Genomic DNA, 18,088 nt, shown 5'->3' with positions numbered 1-18,088 from the left:
GTGGAAATTTCAGTTTGCTTAATCACCATAGGTATGCATGATAAGTAAATAATTTGCTGCTACACATAGATGGAAATACTGAGCACAACAACCTATCAGCTAAATGCATTTTATACAGAATCATTGCTGTCTAATTATTCTTGATAAAGAATTTGTTATCCAAAGTAATCTTGAGAAAGAGGAACAAAGCTGGAGGTATCACCGTCCCAGATTTCAAACTATAGTACAAAACTGTAGTAATAAAAATAGTATGGTACTATCATAGAAGTAGACACATAGATGAATGGAACAGGATAGAGAACCCAGAAAGAAATTCATGTTTGTATAATCAATTAATCTACGCAAAAGAGGCAAGAATATACAATGGGGGAAAAGGCAGTCTTTTTGAGACAGATTCTCATAAATGCTGTTGGAAAAACTAGACAGCTACATGCAGAAGAATGAAACTGTACTGCTTTATTACACATACACAAAAAGGAACTCAAAATAGATTAAAACCTAAATGTGAGACGTAAAACCATGAAAGTCCCAAAAGAAAACATAGCTATAATCTCCTGGACACCAGCCTTGTGACTTTTCTTTTTTTTTTTTGAAATGTCTCCTCAGGCAAGGGAAACAAAGGCAGAAACAAACTATGGAGAATACACCAAAATAAAAAGTTTTGCACAGCAAAAGAAAGTATGAACAAAAAGAAAAGGCAACCTATTGAATGGGAGAAGGTATTTGCAAATGATATATCTGACAAGGGGTTAATATCTGAAATATGTAAAGAATTTATTCAACGTAACACCAACCCCCCAATAACTGGATTAAAATGGGCAGAGAACTGGTATAGATATTTTTCCAAAGAAAACATACAGATGGCAACAGGTACATGAAAAGATGCTCAACATCACTGATCATCAAGGAAATGTAAATTAAAACCACAAGGAGAAATGACCTCATACCAGTCATCTTAGTTGGTACCCAAAAAACAAGAAATAACAAGTGTTGGTGAAGATGTGGAGAAAAGGGAACCTTCTAGTGCACTGTTAGAATGTAAACTGGTACAACCAGTGTGGAAAACATTAAGGAGTTTCCTTAAAAAAAGAAATACTGTATGATCCAGTAATTCCATTATTTTACCCAAGGAAAATGAAAGCACTAATTTGAAAAGATCTATGCAACCATGTATTTATTGTGGCATTATTTATAATAGTCAATATATGGACGTAACACAAGTGCCCTTGGATAGATGAATGGGTAAAGATACAATACACACACCCAGACACACGCAGACACAAACACACAAGCATGAACACAATGGAATTACTCAGCTATTAAAAAAAGAAAAGATCTTGCCATTTGCAACAACATAAATGGACCTAGAGGATATTATGCTACGTCCAATAGATCAGACAGAGAAAGGCAAATAGGGTATGATTTCACTTAAATGTGGAAATTGAAAGAACAAGACAAATGAGCAAACAAAAACAGAAACATCCTCATAAATACAGAGAACAGATTGGTGGCTACCAGTGAGGACAGGGGTAGATAATGAGAGAAATAGGTGAAGGGGATTGAGAGGTACAGAGGAAAAGATCTCTGTAAACAGAACACAACCTCAGGCATTGTTACTCTTATTTAGTGAACTTTCACCTCTCCACTAGTGCCAGTTATCAGGAGAGAAGCACAATTTCACTCTAAGCTACTGAGGGAAATAAACCTATGTTTTCTTAGTAACAATCCACAGAGAACTTAACAGATACAATTGGCTCATATACATGAGTGTTCACTTTCTGCCTGTCTGAATTATCAGAGGCCAAGTTTTCCTGGTATTTCACTGCTGTTTCTTGTACAGTTTTCTGGCAGAACACTTGATGCCCCACCTTTGGGTAGTGTTTGCCAAAACATGGAATAAATATCGTAAGTACCTCAATTATTCTTCATGGCTTAGACAGGCATTAAAAATATTCAATCACATTGTGAGATATTGGAGTGCTTTTCAATTTCAAAATGAGTTCTTTCTCAAACCTTCTGAATATGTCAAGGAGAAAGTCTCAGCTAAAAGCTAGTCTTTCTGTCTTTCCTACATTTTCTAAGAGATGGTCCAGCCCTCAGGTTCAGTTTTCTACAGACTACTGTAGTATCCAACACCAATACTTGTTTATTTTTATGGTTGCTTTCTGTTTATGGTATTAAATAAATAATTTTATAGTTATGGGATTGAAATTGTTTTTTGAAATAAGTAAAATGGTGATTTGACTTAAAGAAAAATATTCAGTAAATGATAGTATAGGTAGAACATAGGGCAACTGTCACCAAGGAGGGGCTGAAGTTTGGGAAACAGTACTTTAAGGAATATTCCTGAATAATATCTAGGAGATGACAGTCTCTAGAACAGTTTCCCTTGGTTCCATGTATTTTATAAAGGAAAAATTTGTAAAGTAGTGATGCATCTTGTTAAATTTTGAAGTCTTTTTGAGAAAGTAATGAAGGGAGTGGGAGAAAGATGATAATCTTTATTGAGCATTTCTTTACTAAATGGTTTTCACACATGCACATTTGTTTCCCATAACAGCTTTGAACAATTAGGATTAATTTGCACATTCAGGTTTAGCTCTGAGCGTCACACCTTCCTTCTCACTACACTACTGAGATATAAAATCTTGCGTACCAACTGCAGGCATGTCAAAGGTGAAGAATGTGAGGTAGAGATGACTGTGTGGAAAAACGTGAAGTTTGGAGTTGTTGACCCAAGTCTGAATCTTAGATACGTGCACTGCTGAACCTCACTACGCCGTTTACCGTGTTATTTTCTATGTGCGAACTTTCTGAGCCATTGTCTTTCAATATATAAAATGTAGAAAAGTATGACTAGCTTAGGAATTGGTGGAGGGATTGAGTGAAAGAGCATAGTTACCGTAAAGCATTTAGCACAGTACCTGGTAAGTTAGCAGTTACTCAGTGTTAGCTCCCTTGTTCTAGTTTTTAAAAAAGATCCTAGATGTTCTCTGTGCCAGTTGAGACTGAATGTAATTACTAGATACACATACAAGATGGAAAAGTGACTCCCTCTGGCCATGAGCAAATGATTGATTTGTTCTCTAGCCCTCACTCCCCAAGAGAATAATGATGAGAGAGAGAGAGTTATCATTTAGTCACATCTATTCCTAACTTAATAAATCAAATGCATTTTCCTTTTTTTCTTTTCTCCTTTCCTGGTGTCCACAAAAAGTGTTTGCTTTTATAAAAGATCTGAAGTAAGGCCTCCTATATGATAAAAATTTGGTTCCTTTCATTGTATGAGGAAATATTAAATACATAAATGCACTTATTTTATTCTGATTTAAATAGTATATTTTATCAATCAAATAAGTTCATGAATGCTATTCAGACATTTATAGTTCTGAAAAAAGAACTCTAAAATATCATCCCAACACATTCTGTTGTAAAAATGGCTCTTACCTCCCTCTTTCCTGTCACCAAAATCTTCAAAGACCCTGTCAGACTTTCTTAGGTTAGATGAACTTACTTCCTATGATAGATAATAAAAAAAAGTGAAAGTTTTTTTTAATAAGGGTCAAAGCAAATCTTCATGAATAAATTATGTATAGAAAAGTACTTAGAAAATTCACTAGAAAGGATCAATATTTTCATTTATTTTCAGAAATAAAGAGTTTGAAGAAGCTGTTGATTTCTTCACTTGGGCTCTTAAAATTAATCCATGTTTTCTGGATGCTTATGTTGGACGGGGAAATTCTTACATGGAATATGGTCATGAGAAAGCCACCAAACAAGCACAGAAGGACTTTCTGAAAGCATTGCACATTAATCCAACATATATAAACGCCAGAATTAGCCTGGGTTATAATTTGCAGGTAACGTTATATAACAATATATTAGGCCATAAAAACACCTTTTGGACAAGAGAAAGACTATATTTAGCCCTTTAGTGGTGATAGGGATATATATTCTTTCTTTGGTTGGGTACATTTTACCTTTCCCTTACTATCAGTATCCAGATCAGAGCTTCCAAAAGGGTTTATTAGTTAGAGGGAGCCTGCCTGGGGACCATATCCAGGGACCTGAACTACTAGTGAAGTGTGGACCCTCTGAACCCGAGTTTTCTTAATGCTTTACCTGACCCCCACACTTACAGACAACTTTTGAAATTTGCCTGATGAGTTTCACATATGAGAATGTGGCTAACATTTGTTTCACTAACTTATACTTGGGCCCCATAGGTATTGTCCTGTTGAATTAATGACAAGCTAGAGAGAAAAACACTGTACAAAAGTTCTGAAGTGGCTTTTAGCCATGCACTGGGTCAGACAACCACTGTACAGGGATTTAGGTCATCTTCCAGATGGCAGGGAGCCTATCCTGGGAAGGCAAGAGACCAGGGGTTTGTCCTTTTAACAAGACGGGAGAGCATTACTCTGTTACCAAGTCTCTGAGTGATTTCTGGAACACTCTGACCTGACACATGCACTCACCAACCTATTTGCGTTAATAAAATTTGTAGTGACATTCTTTGAATAAAGTGCTAAGTGTGTTATATTTTCCATGAGGAGGAACTGAGTAATTTTAAATCTTCTTTTTTTAATATTTAAAATTTTAGACAATGGGCAAAAAATGTGCTCAAATTATCATAATCTGCAGAAATTTTTGTTAATAATCTGCGATTAAAGTTGATTTTTTTTTTTTAAATTTGAAAATGAGTTTGGCTGATCCAATAATACTGAAGGTGATTTTTAGAATTGGTGGTTATAGTGAGGTATGCCCAAGAACTCATTAATAAGGGAAACAATTTGTTCACCCTCTGAGACTTAAGCATAAAATTAGCCATTATTAGATTACAGTAGAAATTTATAAAGTCAATTGGAAGAGACAGGATGACTCCCAAAGCTGTAAGAGCTAACTGCAATCCAATGAAATGTGTCAACATCATCATTCATTGCATTCAGTAGGCATTTTACTGAGCCCCTAAGATAGGGGCCTAGGGATACAGCAGTGAACCAAATATACTTGGTTCTTAAAGAGTTTACTACTTAGTAGAGAGATGAGTATCAAGCAATCATATGAAGTTATTTAATTATACTCGTGATACAAAGGAAAAGGATGGGTTTTAGAACAACTTGTAACAAGGAAACTCAGATTTGTTTAAGGGGAAGAGAGAACTTTTTGAGAAATTAACATTTAAATTGAGTGTGACAGACTGGTAATCAGTCAGACTTAAGAGTTGGGACTAAGACCCAGTGAACAACCCATTCGAATGTCTTATGAGAGAGGACCCAAATATTGGAGTAGGACAGGCTAGAAAGTACAAAATGACTGGAGGTGAAGGCTTTGCAGGCCAGTTAGAAATGTCAGTATAGGGGCACCTGGGTGGCTCAGTGGGTTAAGCCTCTGCCTTCGGCTCAGGTCATGATCTCAGGGTCCTGGGATCGAGCCCCACATTGGGCTCTCTGCTTGGCAGGGAGCCTGCTTCCTCCCCTCTCTGCCTGCTGCTCTGCCTACTTGTAATCTCTCTCTCTCTCTTTCTCTGTTAAATAAATAAATTAAATCTTAAAAAAAATAAAAGAAATCCAGTATAATTAACCAAAGCAATGACATCAGATTTTTGTTTTATGAAGATGTCACTTGGTATGTATCAACCTGAAAGAAGACTGAGAAACACTCAGTAGGAAGAAGGATTGAATCAGGAAAGAAAGGACTGAGAAAAGAGAGTTAGAGCGTTTCATCCAAGTTCTGCCCAAGGGAAAGACTAACCATTTGTTCAACAAATTCTTACAGATTTCCCTACTATGTGCCTCATACTAGCGATATCGAGGTTAGCCAAAAAGGATTTCAGGAACAGATGACAGATATCCCATTGTGAGGCTGTTTGCAGCTTAATATTCTTATATTCCTTGTTTCTCCACTGAATTTCTTATGGCAGTGTTGATTTTCACGTAATTCGCCCAGAGGGAGAAGATTTGCCAGTTAAAGAACAGTGTGTAGTTATCTTACTAGTTTTATGCAAGAGTCACTGGGCTCTGTTTGGTTAATGTGACTCAGCTTCTCAGCTTCTGAGATTCTGGTAAGGTGGATTTTTAGCCTATGCATACAAAGGACAGACTCTGGACTCAGTGCATTTATCAACTCACTACCTTACACTGATGAGGTGTTTAGTTGCTACCTGGTCTTCTCTAGGAAATACTCAGATACCTTTCAATTAACAGTGCCCCTCTCCTAACTTTTTTCTTGTTTTCCAGTTGGTGCTAAAGTTTGTATATACAGAAACTTGGCAGATTTAAATGCATTTTCCATGGACTATGTATAGTTACCCTAAAATTCCAGATGCTGGTACAGTTTATCAAAATAGGTTTTACACCATTATTTTTTCTCTTATTTATTAAACACATTTATTTTATTATATTCAATATATATATAAACATTATATATGTATATAGAATGTTTAACTGGAGATTCAATGCCAGGCAGTAAATACAATCTCTACCTATTGTGCATGGATTTCAGTGTAAATTTTGTGGTTGTGATTGTCAGAAACATCAGTGTTTCATATAGTGGCCATGACTTTATGGTGGCCATGATTTTATATTGTCCAAGACTGGCATAAGAGATGACTCTGACAATTAGATTTATTTTGATTAATTAAAATGTTAGCATAAATACTCAGAGGTAATTTAGTCAATTGAATGCACTCAGAGTACAGTCTACTTCCTTGTTTAAAATAGGTTAGATTTAGCACAATATAAATTTACCCTTACTAAAGGCTTTATTTGATTAGGTTAGAACCATAAACATTTGTCATGTTATGGACAATTTCCTACTTTATGTAAATGAAAAATTTTCTAGGCCCAAGGAAAATTCCAGAAAGCTTGGAATCACTTTACCATTGCCATAGAAGTTGATCCAAAATGCTATTTAGCCTATGAAGGAAGAGCCGTGGTTTGTCTTCAGATGGGTGATAATTTTGCTGCAATTCAAGACATTAATGCTGCCATAAAGGTAAAAATCCCCTTAGATGATATTATCATTAGCATCAATTAACACCATTAATGAATAGCATCATTCATAAGTTCTCTGTAACTTTTTAAAGTAACTTGTAGGGAAAATAATATTTGTATTTTTTCCAGGAGATTCCCAGAATAAATAATTTTTATGGCTTGCCAATTTTATAACTTAAGTACATTTAAAATCTGAAATACAAACTCATGATAAATGTTGATTCCTCTCAGTAAATGTAATTTATAGTTTCATGGGACATCAATATTATTTTGTCATAAAAATGAATGCAAAACACCAAAGCCTCAGGTTTTGTATACAGTGACAGAAAACCTTTTCTTCTGGCTTTTGGATTCTGTTTCTGTATAAATAGGCAGATTTTGTAATTTTTACTTGCCAAAAAAAGAAAAGAATGGAAAGATGATTGCTACTACCTAGGACAAATAAGCATGTTAACTATTTAATTTATTCTCTAATATCACTGAGTCAAACAGATAAGCTTCCTGCCAACCGCATCTATCCTTTCGAAAGGAACTGAGTATAGCAGTAAGATTATTTGTTTTATTGCAACCAAATCAACAAAGGTTTGACACTGAATCAACTTCACACCAAGCCCTTTCTCAAAATATTTGCTCTAATGGGGTTTCACCAGCACTATACAATTACTGGTTTCCTACAAGTAGATTTCATAACATTCATTTTTACAGACATGAAATTGGGGATAAATACTGTTCCTAGATGCTAAATACTCATACTATTATATTGCAGATCAATACGACAGCAGAATTCTTAACAAATCGTGGTGTGATTCACGAGTTTATGGGTCAAAAACAGAATGCAATGAGAGACTATCAAGCAGCAATTTCTCTAAACCCCACATATTCACTGGCTTACTTTAATGCAGGAAACATCTATTTTCACCACAGGCAGTTTTCCCAGGTAATGTGTTTTCCTTAACATTTTCTTTTTGACACTAAATGCTTTTTTTGTTATGTATAATTTCCAAAGACCAATCCTTATGTCACAGGCTAATCATTTATTAGCTCTTTTAAACAAAGTTCTTTTTCCTAAGAGTGTTTGTAATTATTTATTACATGTTCACATTTCTATGGATTTATTCTCCTCATTATCATCAACCATTCAACACTTGTCCAGTAAACATTGCTCTGGACTTTCCCCAAGTGTGGGCCATTGCCTTGTTGTCCATTATTGTCAGCTTCTGGCCTAAAATTCTTTCTCTCTGTGCCCCCACTTAGACAAATCTCAGACTTCCTTCAAGACTCTTTTTCACTGATGTGATTATCAAACTCATCTTAATTGCTAACATTTCTCAATTTCAGTCACATGAGCATTTGACTGGGAGTGAGGAGGTAAGGATATCAGTTCTGATTATATAACATCTTAATCTTTTCAGAATGTCTGAAATGAAACTATTGGGTTATTAGATGATATTTTTTATATTTTGAATTTATTTTATTTGAGCTGTAATGCACTTATATAATTCAAACTCAACTTCAACTTTTTATTTATATTCACTCTTTTGTTCTTTATCTTCAACTTATCTTGCTCTTTGTCTATCCTTAATTCAGAAGTTTAAATCTTTTTTTTTTTTTTAAAGATTTATTTATTTATTTATTTGATCAACACAGAGAGATCACAAGTAGGCAAAAAGGCAGGTGGGGGGTTGGGGGGAAGCAGGCTTGCCGCTGAGCGGAGAGCCCTATGTGGGGCTCGATCCCAGGACCCTGGGATCATGACCTGAGCTGAAGGTATAGTCTTTAACCCACTGAGCCACCCCGGCGCCTGAGTCAGAAGTTTAATTCATTTATTGTCACCCTTTAATTTGTACTGTGATGAGTGTTAAGTTTAGGCCATTTCCCTAACTACTGCTTCTAGCAGTATCCTACGTATTTCGGTCTGTAATGTTTTTTATTTTTGTTTTCCTAAAATGTTACATATGAAATGTTATTTCCCCTTTGAATAAATTAATGGGACACTTAAAATGTTCAGGTAGAAAGGCTTTACATTTTCTAATTTTGGAGTTTATTGAGTTTTAATGTGTTCTTGTACATGCCAACTTAAAAAAAAGTACTCCAGGGGATTTTTCAAAAAAAGAATTTCTACTATAAGGATATAGAGTTAAAAATATCCATATAAGACTTACCTTATAAATTATGTTTTTAATTTAGCCTGTATTCATGCTTGTTTTCCATTTGGTTTATTTTGGAGTGGGAAAGGTTTAAATTAGTGTGCCCTCTATAATTTTCTTTACATCTCTTGTAATTTCTGCTTTATGGACAGTGCTGCCACATTATTATTTTATGTACAGATATTCAAATACATTACATGTGCATTGTGAATGCATTTCAAATGCCCTCTGTTTCTTTAAAATGCTCTTGGGTATAAATTCACTTTCTTTCTTTCTTTTTTTTTTTTTAAAGATTTTTTAAATTTATTTATTTGACAGACAGATCACAAGTAGGCAGAGAGGCAGGCAAAGAGAGAGAGAGAGGAGGAAGCAGGCTCTCCACAGAGTAGAGAGCCCGATGTGGGGCTTGATCCCAGGACCCTGGGATCATGACCTGAGCCGAAGGCAGAGGCTTTAACCCACTGAGCCACCCAGGTGCCCCTAAATTCACTTTCATCTGATACAAAGATCATAGCCTCTGATTTCAAATGGTTTGCTTTTGCCTGGTATTCCTTTGCCCTTCCCTTTATTTTTAATGTTCAGAATACTTTATTTCCAGCTCGTGTCTCTTTTATACAGAATACAGTTACATTTTGCTTTAGATGGCAATTTGAAAATACTTAGCTTTTAATACTACTACTACTACTAATAATCATAAAATAATTTTGGCATGGTTGATTTAGTTCTGTTATTTAATGTCACAGTATATTTATATTTGATGTATTTTAGTCTGTGGTTTACTTTATTTAATTATTTTTAAAGGATTTCTGATATTTAGGAAGGTTTATAGCTTTGTTTTAATGATTACCTTTAATCTTTTCTTCCCTTATTCCTCCCTTTCATCTGTTTGTTGATTTTAGTTAATAGTATTCTCTTTTCTAAAAAATACTTATCTTTTTTTAGGGGCTCCTGGGTGGCTCAGTTGTTAAGCATCTACCTTTGGCCAGGTCATGGTCCCAGGGAGAGCCCTGTGTCAGGCTCCCTGCTCAGCGGGAAGCCTACTTCTCCTTCTCCCACTCCCGCTGCTTGTGTTCCCTCTCTTGCTGTCTCTCTCTGTCAAATAAATACATAAAATCTTAAAAAATTAATATTTATATTTTCATTCTTAAATGTGTTACAGTGTCAGTTGGTGCCAGCCGTCTATTCTGTCTCTACTCTCACGTTTTGTTGTGAGTTTCATTATTCCTCTACCAACAAAGGACGTAATATTTGCATACCATTTTGTTACCCTTATTTCACATGTTAGTCTTAGTTCTCCAGTTAAGTATATTCAGTTCTCATCTCCAGGCTTTTTGCCAAAGTTTCCCTCCTGACCACTCATTTCTCAGTTGCCTGAAATTGATCTTCTAGCAGAGTCCTGAGAAAGGGCTCATAAGAACAATATTCCTTGAATTTTTTTTATGTTCATAGCTGTTTGCCTGCAGTGTTTACAACTTAAGGCAGCTTGTCTGGGTTTAAAATTCTCACTTTTTCTTTCCTTGAGTGTCTTAAGTATTGTTTCGCTATATTCTGGTGTATGTTGGTGTCAAAATATGATCTTTTTGTTGCAAAACTTTCAGAAAAGTTTTATTGAATTCAGTATAAAATGTTTTTGTTTCATTTTCCTCTTCATTGGGAATGAATGCCAATTATTATATCTAAGATGTCCTTTGACTTCTATATACCAATTATTTTTTCTAATGTTTTCTATCTCTTAGTTTTTGTTTCTTTTTTTTTTTTTTTTTTGCCTTCTAAATCTCTCCTGTGTTCTCTGAAATCTCCATTATCCCTTGTGGACTTTATAGATTAGGTTTCTTAAAAAAAATTTTTTCCCCTAGTTTCATCTCATTCCCATGTCAAACCTTCCTGGCCGCCTCATTTCTGACAAGATCCTTCATTACTGATTTATTTTTTTTTCAAATGCAATTGTTCCTTTAACAATTTTTTTCTAGTTCATTTGGAAATGTTATATTATAATTTTTATCTATGTTGTAGCAATACTTTTTTTAATCTGGTGAGTTTTTATTTTCTTTCCAAAAATTAAGCTATGATTTTTCATCCTTGTTTTTGCAATGAAGGCAGGCAGATTACTTTTCTGTTACATTTGGATGAGATAAATTTTGTTCCTTGTCAAATAGCAGATATTCTTATGAGAAGCAGGGTGATGAGCCATGGTAACTCCAACCTGTGCTCCGTTTGATGCTATGGCAAAGGACTTTACAAAATGTCCTCTCTAGCCTAGCTAGTCTGGGAAGGCTTCTACTACAAGCTCTGTGTTTTTCAGAACTTTCCACAATCCTTGCCTTCAACGATAATGTATTCATTTTATCTTATTTTTATTTTTTAAGGATTTTATTTATTTATCTGACAGAGAAGGAGTGAGAGCACAAAGGTGGTGGGAGCAGCAGAGGGAGAGGGAGAAGCAGTCTCCCTGCTGAGCAGAGAGCACAATGGAGGGCTTGATCTCAGGACCCTGCGTTCTGACCTGAGTTGACTGACTGAGCCACCCAAGCACCACCCCTGATGTACACATTTTAAAAAGGCTTGGGTTTTTTGTTTTTGTTTTTTGGGTTTTTTTTTTTTTTTTTTTTTTTTTTGCTTGCATTTTCTGAGACCTGTAACCTCTGTGTTCTCTTGTGCCACCAATACTGCCACCAGATCCCTTAATAAAATGATCCATTGAGTCATCTTTATGTACCAAGAGGCTATGGTTCTTGTCTTTATTTTGCTGGAAAAGTTTAGCAAATATTTCCTTATACCACTTAGCTCTTCATTCCTTCAATCTCCGTATATTTATAACGTACCTGCCATGTATGAGGCATTAATAATACCCTGAGAGTATGGAGTTAAACAAGATAGACTTTTTTTTTTTTCTGATGGAACTTACTTCTTATTGGAGGAACAAATAGAAAACAAACAAGAAAATAGTAGTAGTGACGAAGATCGAAGGCAGTCTCACAGAAGCATGATTCTATCAGTGCGAGCATATGTGCGGGACTGAGACTATTGCCTGGATAGGTAAGTATAGGTGGAGAGAAGCGGTTTAAGGAGCAAGCTCTGGGGATAACACCAATGTTTGAGAGTGAAACAGAGAGGAGATGCCAGAGAGTAGACTGAGAAGAGAGCATCCAGCCAGGCTGATGGGAAGAAAAGCAGGACAGTATGATAATACCGTGAGAATAATGTGCTTGAAGAAGGGAAAAGTGTCCTGTGTCGAGCGCAGCTGGGAAAAAAGGAAAGTCAAGGAAGAGGGCGTTGGAGGAAGTCACTGATGATTTTGGCAAGAACATTGTTGCGGCCGTGGTGAATCAGAGACTTAGATAGGTAAAGGTTGTGGAGGAAATATGAGGTGAAGAATTCAGCAATTCAGCTGGTCAGGAGGGCCTGTGAAGAGAAGTCATGAAATGAGAAGTAGTGAAATGAGGTAGAGTGTGGTAAGAAGTTCTCTTAATTTTGTAAATATGAAGGATTAGTGATTCATGCTCCGTGTTAATAAAAAATGTAATGGAAAAGAAGAAATTGTTGGGACAGAAGGAAAGTGGCAGGGATGATTAGAATCAAAATCTTAGAGAACTGAGGTTAAAGTTTGGAAGTTTCTGGGGTGGTCTTTGAAGGGAGCAGGACACGTTATCGATTACGCCATGGGGGAAGGCAGAGACTTGGGGCACAGTTGAATGCAGACAGAACTTTTTTTTTGAGAAAATGGCTCTGTCCCCTGCTCCCCACCTCCTCAACCTTTGTTTCTAACTGTTCTGGAAGGAAGATTTAGGGGCAGGAAGAAGGGTCCCTCAATACATCAAATAATCTCTAGAGGGTTCAAACCTAGATATGTTCTGGCTTCTTTCAGCATTAGTTAGTGACTTAATAATTTTAAATCACTTTTGGATGAGTCACGTGCATGCATCATGAACTATGAGTGACATTACAAAGATAACTAGATCTGCTTTTTAATTAATTACAGATATTAGGGCATTAGACCAATTGTTAAAAAATCAAGACAATCATTGTGGTGGGTGTCTTTGGACTTGAACTGCATCACAACCATTACTCCTATACTTCAAGTTACTTCATGAAATGGATAGGCTTTTATTTTCTCAACAATATATTTTGGAAGCTATAAGAAAAACTTACATTTTTCACAGGCACATTATTGTGCGTTACTGAATTTTTATCTTAGCTGAGGTAGGCACTTACTCCTACCTGATTGAAGTCCTGGTTTTGTGATGTAGAATAGCGTGGCCTTTATTGATCATTTACTGGTTAATTAAAATGAAGCCTAGCATGGAGCACTGGGTGTGGTGAAAAAATAATTAATACTGTTATGCTGAAATAAATTAATTAATAAAAAAAATGAAGCCTAAATTACTTTTTAGTCTTGGCCCTGCTTGGAGTCATTTCCTTGCTTCATTTCTGATGATTCTGAGTCCAGTCTTCTGTCTGCGAGTGAATTCTCTTTAAGACCTTCACAGGAGGATGTCAGTTCTGCCATCCCCTTAACAGAACCTTGTACCGCACTTCGCTGGCGCGTTGAATAGTTCCATCCAAAAATGAGATGGGTTACACAATCTTGAACGAATTGCCTCTTAAAAGTCAGAGGCAGCAAAATTCATGGAGAATTGCCTTAGGATAGATGGATATTTTGTATATACTTCATATACTAACCTCACTTAATCCTAAAAGCAAAACTGGAAGTAGAGTTCTAGTTGTTATTTCCATTTTACAGACAGGAAAACTGGGGACAAAAAGAGCTTTATCTACTCACCCAAGACATAGAGATGACAAGTGGTAGAGCCAGGATTTGAACCTAGAAATCTAGCTCCGTGGTTTGAGCTCTTGGCCACCATGCTACCAGTGTTCCATTTCACTCATGATGGAAGTGAATTGAAGTCAGATCCCTGGGAAACATAGAGAAAAATAGTTCAGTGATAAAGACAGAGAAAGTGATATATAGGTAAGAGAAAACCAGAGAGATGATCTGTCCCAAGGACAGAGAATTTTACAAAGGAAGGAGAGTTCAAGAGCGTCCATGCCGCAGAAATGTCCTGGAAGTAAAGAACTAGAAAATGTCCATTGGGCTTGAGGACATCTGCAGCCTTAGCAAGAGTGGAACTCACAAAATAGGGGAAGATAGATAGAAGCAAGACTGTGGTGTGTTGGGAAAAGCTGAATGGTAAAAAATTAGAGAGCAATTTGTATTGTAAAAAATGACTTTTCCTTTAAGTGAAGTAAATTTTAAAGTAGGAACCAAATTTTTACCCTCATGGAATTAGAGAAGAGATGTCTAGTTGGATGTCTAAGCAGCATCTGAAGCTATTTGTGGTGAAAGACCATTTAAAAATTTCTAACTTATTATTCATCAATAATTTGCTAAAACACAATATAAACAAGTTATTAGAATTATGTTCATGTCCTGGAATGTCATAATTATGTTGAAGTGCTATAAAAGTTACTAATGGTTTACTCGTAGTTTCTGTATTTAATCTCTTTACAGAGTTGTAGGAAATGATTTCTCAGACTAAGACCCCAAAACCATTCTACAGACCACACTTGAAAGGGTTCTTTGCTTCTTGATGATGAACAGAGAATAATCTAGAGTCTTCGATCTTCTTGACAAGTTGATTTTTTCCCTCACTCTTCCTTCTTCATAACTTTCATAGCATCACTAAATTTTTATCCCTTTTTGGTATGGGTTAGAATCTTTTAAAAAAATTTTATTGTGTTATATTAGTCACCATAAAATACATCATTAGTTTTTGATGCAGTGTTCCAACTTTCATTGTTTACGTACAACACCTAGTGCTCCATGGGGGGTGGGGCGGTGGGTGAGCCTGGTGGTATGGTTTAGAATCTTATTTGGAGAATTCATTTACCTTTTTAGCTCTTGGATACTCTGCTTGTATATGAAAAATGTTAATTTTCTAACATATATTTATCATGTTATGACCTTTTCCGATTTATATTTTACCTTTTTCTGGTACTGTGTAAAGGTGTGGGACTTGAGGGGTAAGTAGAGGAACATTTTTATCACTGACATTATTGAGATTTGCCAATACAGGTGATAACAAAAAGCAAACTGACTTTTGGCTGGACACATTTTAGATGAAATATTTGCGCAGCTAATATGTCCCCAGTTCCAGGGAAATAGAACCACAGGCATACAAAGAAAAAGAAAGAAAAAGAAAGAAAGAAAGAAAGAAAGAAAGAAAGAAAGAAAGAAAGAAAGATGTTCAAATACACTTTAACCAGTTTTATACATGAATCAAAAGTGCTTCAGATCGCTATATAGCTGCCAATTAAAATATATTCAACTTATCATCATCTTCACATTCTATAGGCCAGTGACTACTTCTCAAAAGCTTTAAGGTTTGATCCAGAAAATGAATGTGCTACCATGAATCGAGCTATTGCAAATACAATATTAGAGAGATACAAAGAAGCCAAAGAAGATTTTGCACATGTGGTTGAAAGCTGTCCCTTCTGGGCCGCAGTATATTTTAATAGAGCACATTTCTACTGTTGTTTAAAGCAATACGAACTAGCTGAGGAAGACCTAAGTCAAGGTATTTTGTTTTATAATTTTGGGGGGAAATCACAGTGGTTGATATATTTGTTTTTAGACAATAAAAGAAGAAAATCACCAGGTCTGTCTTGGTAAGTTTACATAAGAATTAATGCTTTTATTTATCTTATCTTTAATGCCATCAATATAGATTCCTTTATGTAATAACTTAAAGTGTGAATAAGCTGAGAAATGGAAAATCATCAGGGAAACCGGACATAAACAATGCCAGTCATCCAAGGAAGGACATTGTACTGTGTTCCTCAAGTTAGTTTTCTTAGAAAGGTTTAATATTTAATTTTACTAAATAAAATTCATTTACATGAAATGTAAATTCATTTACATTTACATTTGAAGAAAAATGCTTTCAAGTAAGCAGTGCTAAAGTTCTTAGAAAATTTTTATTTTTAAAATAGGGGACTATTTTCCAGTGTCATTATAAAACATATCTTGAAATGTTTTCCTTTTACAGCCCTGTCTTTGACGCCTGACGATGCTCTAGTGTATAAACTTAGAGCTGAGGTTCGTGGTAAAATAGGTCTGACTGAGGAAGCTGTGGCTGACTATATTCAAGCACTCAACCTTCAAGAATATGCCTCAGGGATATGATTACAGGGACCATGGTTTCTGTAGCAATCTACACAGCTCTTCTTCCCGAAATTGAAACTTATTTGTTGTTTCAAAGGTTTCACTATTTTCATTATTGCATTCATTATGTTTTATTACCTGTATAACCCTTTAATTCATTTTAACAATATATTTACATATTAATTCTAAGAACTCTAGATCATTTTCTGCACATTTGAAAAAACTAATAATAACTGAATTTCTTCATGAGATGCAGACTTCAAATGGGAATGTTTCTTTGGGAATATTAACATTTAAAATGTTTTCTTTAAAGTAAAATAATTTCTTTTGAAACACTATAATCTTCATGATTATAGAAAAAGTATCATTGATCTTTTCATCAATACCTGCTCATGATGTAGTTGACCATATCCAGGTTTAAAAAAAATAAATGCAGAGCTTATGGCTATAAAGAAATTAAATACATTTCTTCTCTCTTCCTGTAAACAATGTCTACACAGGTCCCTATTTTTCCTGGTACTTGTGTTATTCCACCAGATAAACACGTTTCTCTTTTACATGTTTGCTCCGTGCCAACACAGCACCTATAAAAATTTTGACCTTCCCGTTTCCTCGATTACCCCTTTGGTGAAAGTTTCATAAACATATGTAAAAACTTTGTATACATTTATAATGAGTGCTTCAAAGAAGTTAATGAGTAAAAAATAAAGACCGCTAAAAATTCTGTATAGAATGTCTATAAAGGATCCTTGGGTGAACCATAGAACCCCTTTTCTTTATCTTACTGCTAACAACAAAATTTCATCCACATTTGCTTCACTCATTTTTGTTCGTTCTTCGTTTCATTCTTCCAGTACATCTCTAGCTCCTCAGAGACTTGTTTTCCCAGAGATCAGACATTTTGGAAAGAATACTTCTATCCACTCAGTTTCCTTTTTTAAAAATTTTGATGTACCAGATTTTCACAGTAGAAGGTTGATTTTCATTTGTAAGCCTCGGTGGGGATGCTTCACACTATTTGAAGATAATCTTCTAGGCATGATGTGTGGGGCCCACATGAGGATTGGGTCACCCCTAGTGAGCTGTTTCTGTTGGTGAGTCAGACACATTTAATAAGCCACTTCGGATCTCTTGCCTTCACTTGTCTCCAGACAGTTTTGGCCCATCCCGGGCCACAGATGAGACTCAGACCAAGTGCATGTCCCCACAGACAGCCCCTTGCCTCATGCCTCACGTGGCCACTGCCCCAGGGCATCTGTGTTGGTGTTGGAGTGTTGGATTGCTGTGGGATGCTGCCAGCACTTCCCCAACTGTACTGTGGACGTGCAGGGACCTAAATCCCTGTCAAATGAACCTCTCATGATGGGAGAAAGGAACTGGTGGGTAGAATCTTCTCCCTCCCCGCTCTTGGTGGGGTGTCCTGAGACATATATAGCTTCCCTGAGGATGCTCCCAGCCGCCACCTTCAAAACATACCTTGTGTCCCCGCTTCTGCCTTCCCTGCCTCACTCCCTCGTCACTGCTCCTCCTTTCCCCAGTTTGCATTTCTTGATAAAGTCATAGCACGGAAGCATTTGCCTCTAGTTTTGCTTTTTGGGATAAACCAGGCTAAGACAATGAGTAATTTAATGTGATTTTTTTTTTTTTCCCTGATCACACACAAACACTTATAACATGAGGCAGGACTGATATAAACCAAAGGCCATAATAGTATAATGGCCCAAATCATGTCCAACTGGTCAAAATGCTACACGTCCCCCTGTCCACATCCCCATGAGCCC

At 36.0% G+C, this 18,088-nt stretch overlaps 1 protein-coding gene across 7 annotated transcripts in view; it reads left to right on the top strand.

Annotated features, from left to right (window-relative positions):
- The window catches only part of TTC6 (tetratricopeptide repeat domain 6), a 222,677-nt gene extending 205,909 nt beyond the window's left edge, over positions 1-16,768 (top strand). For 4 of the 7 annotated variants that reach the window (XM_082737772.1, XM_082737774.1, XM_082737773.1 and 1 more), the window contains 6 exons: positions 3,650-3,860; positions 6,844-6,996; positions 7,762-7,932; positions 8,334-8,363; positions 15,495-15,720; positions 16,192-16,768. In XM_082737772.1, the coding sequence (XP_082593898.1) occupies positions 3,650-3,860; positions 6,844-6,996; positions 7,762-7,932; positions 8,334-8,363; positions 15,495-15,720; positions 16,192-16,328 (928 nt within the window). In that variant the 3' untranslated portion in view covers positions 16,329-16,768. The remainder of the gene's footprint in view (positions 1-3,649; positions 3,861-6,843; positions 6,997-7,761; positions 7,933-8,333; positions 8,364-15,494; positions 15,721-16,191) is intronic. The other 3 variants (XM_082737775.1, XM_082737771.1, XM_082737776.1) reach the window with 2 other exon arrangements.
- The last annotated feature ends 1,320 nt before the right edge of the window (positions 16,769-18,088 follow it).

Source organism: Mustela nivalis (assembly GCF_964662115.1).
Source record: "Mustela nivalis genome assembly, chromosome: 6".
Classification (NCBI taxonomy): Eukaryota; Metazoa; Chordata; class Mammalia; order Carnivora; family Mustelidae; genus Mustela; species Mustela nivalis.
This window is presented reverse-complemented; position numbering and strand designations above follow the sequence as displayed.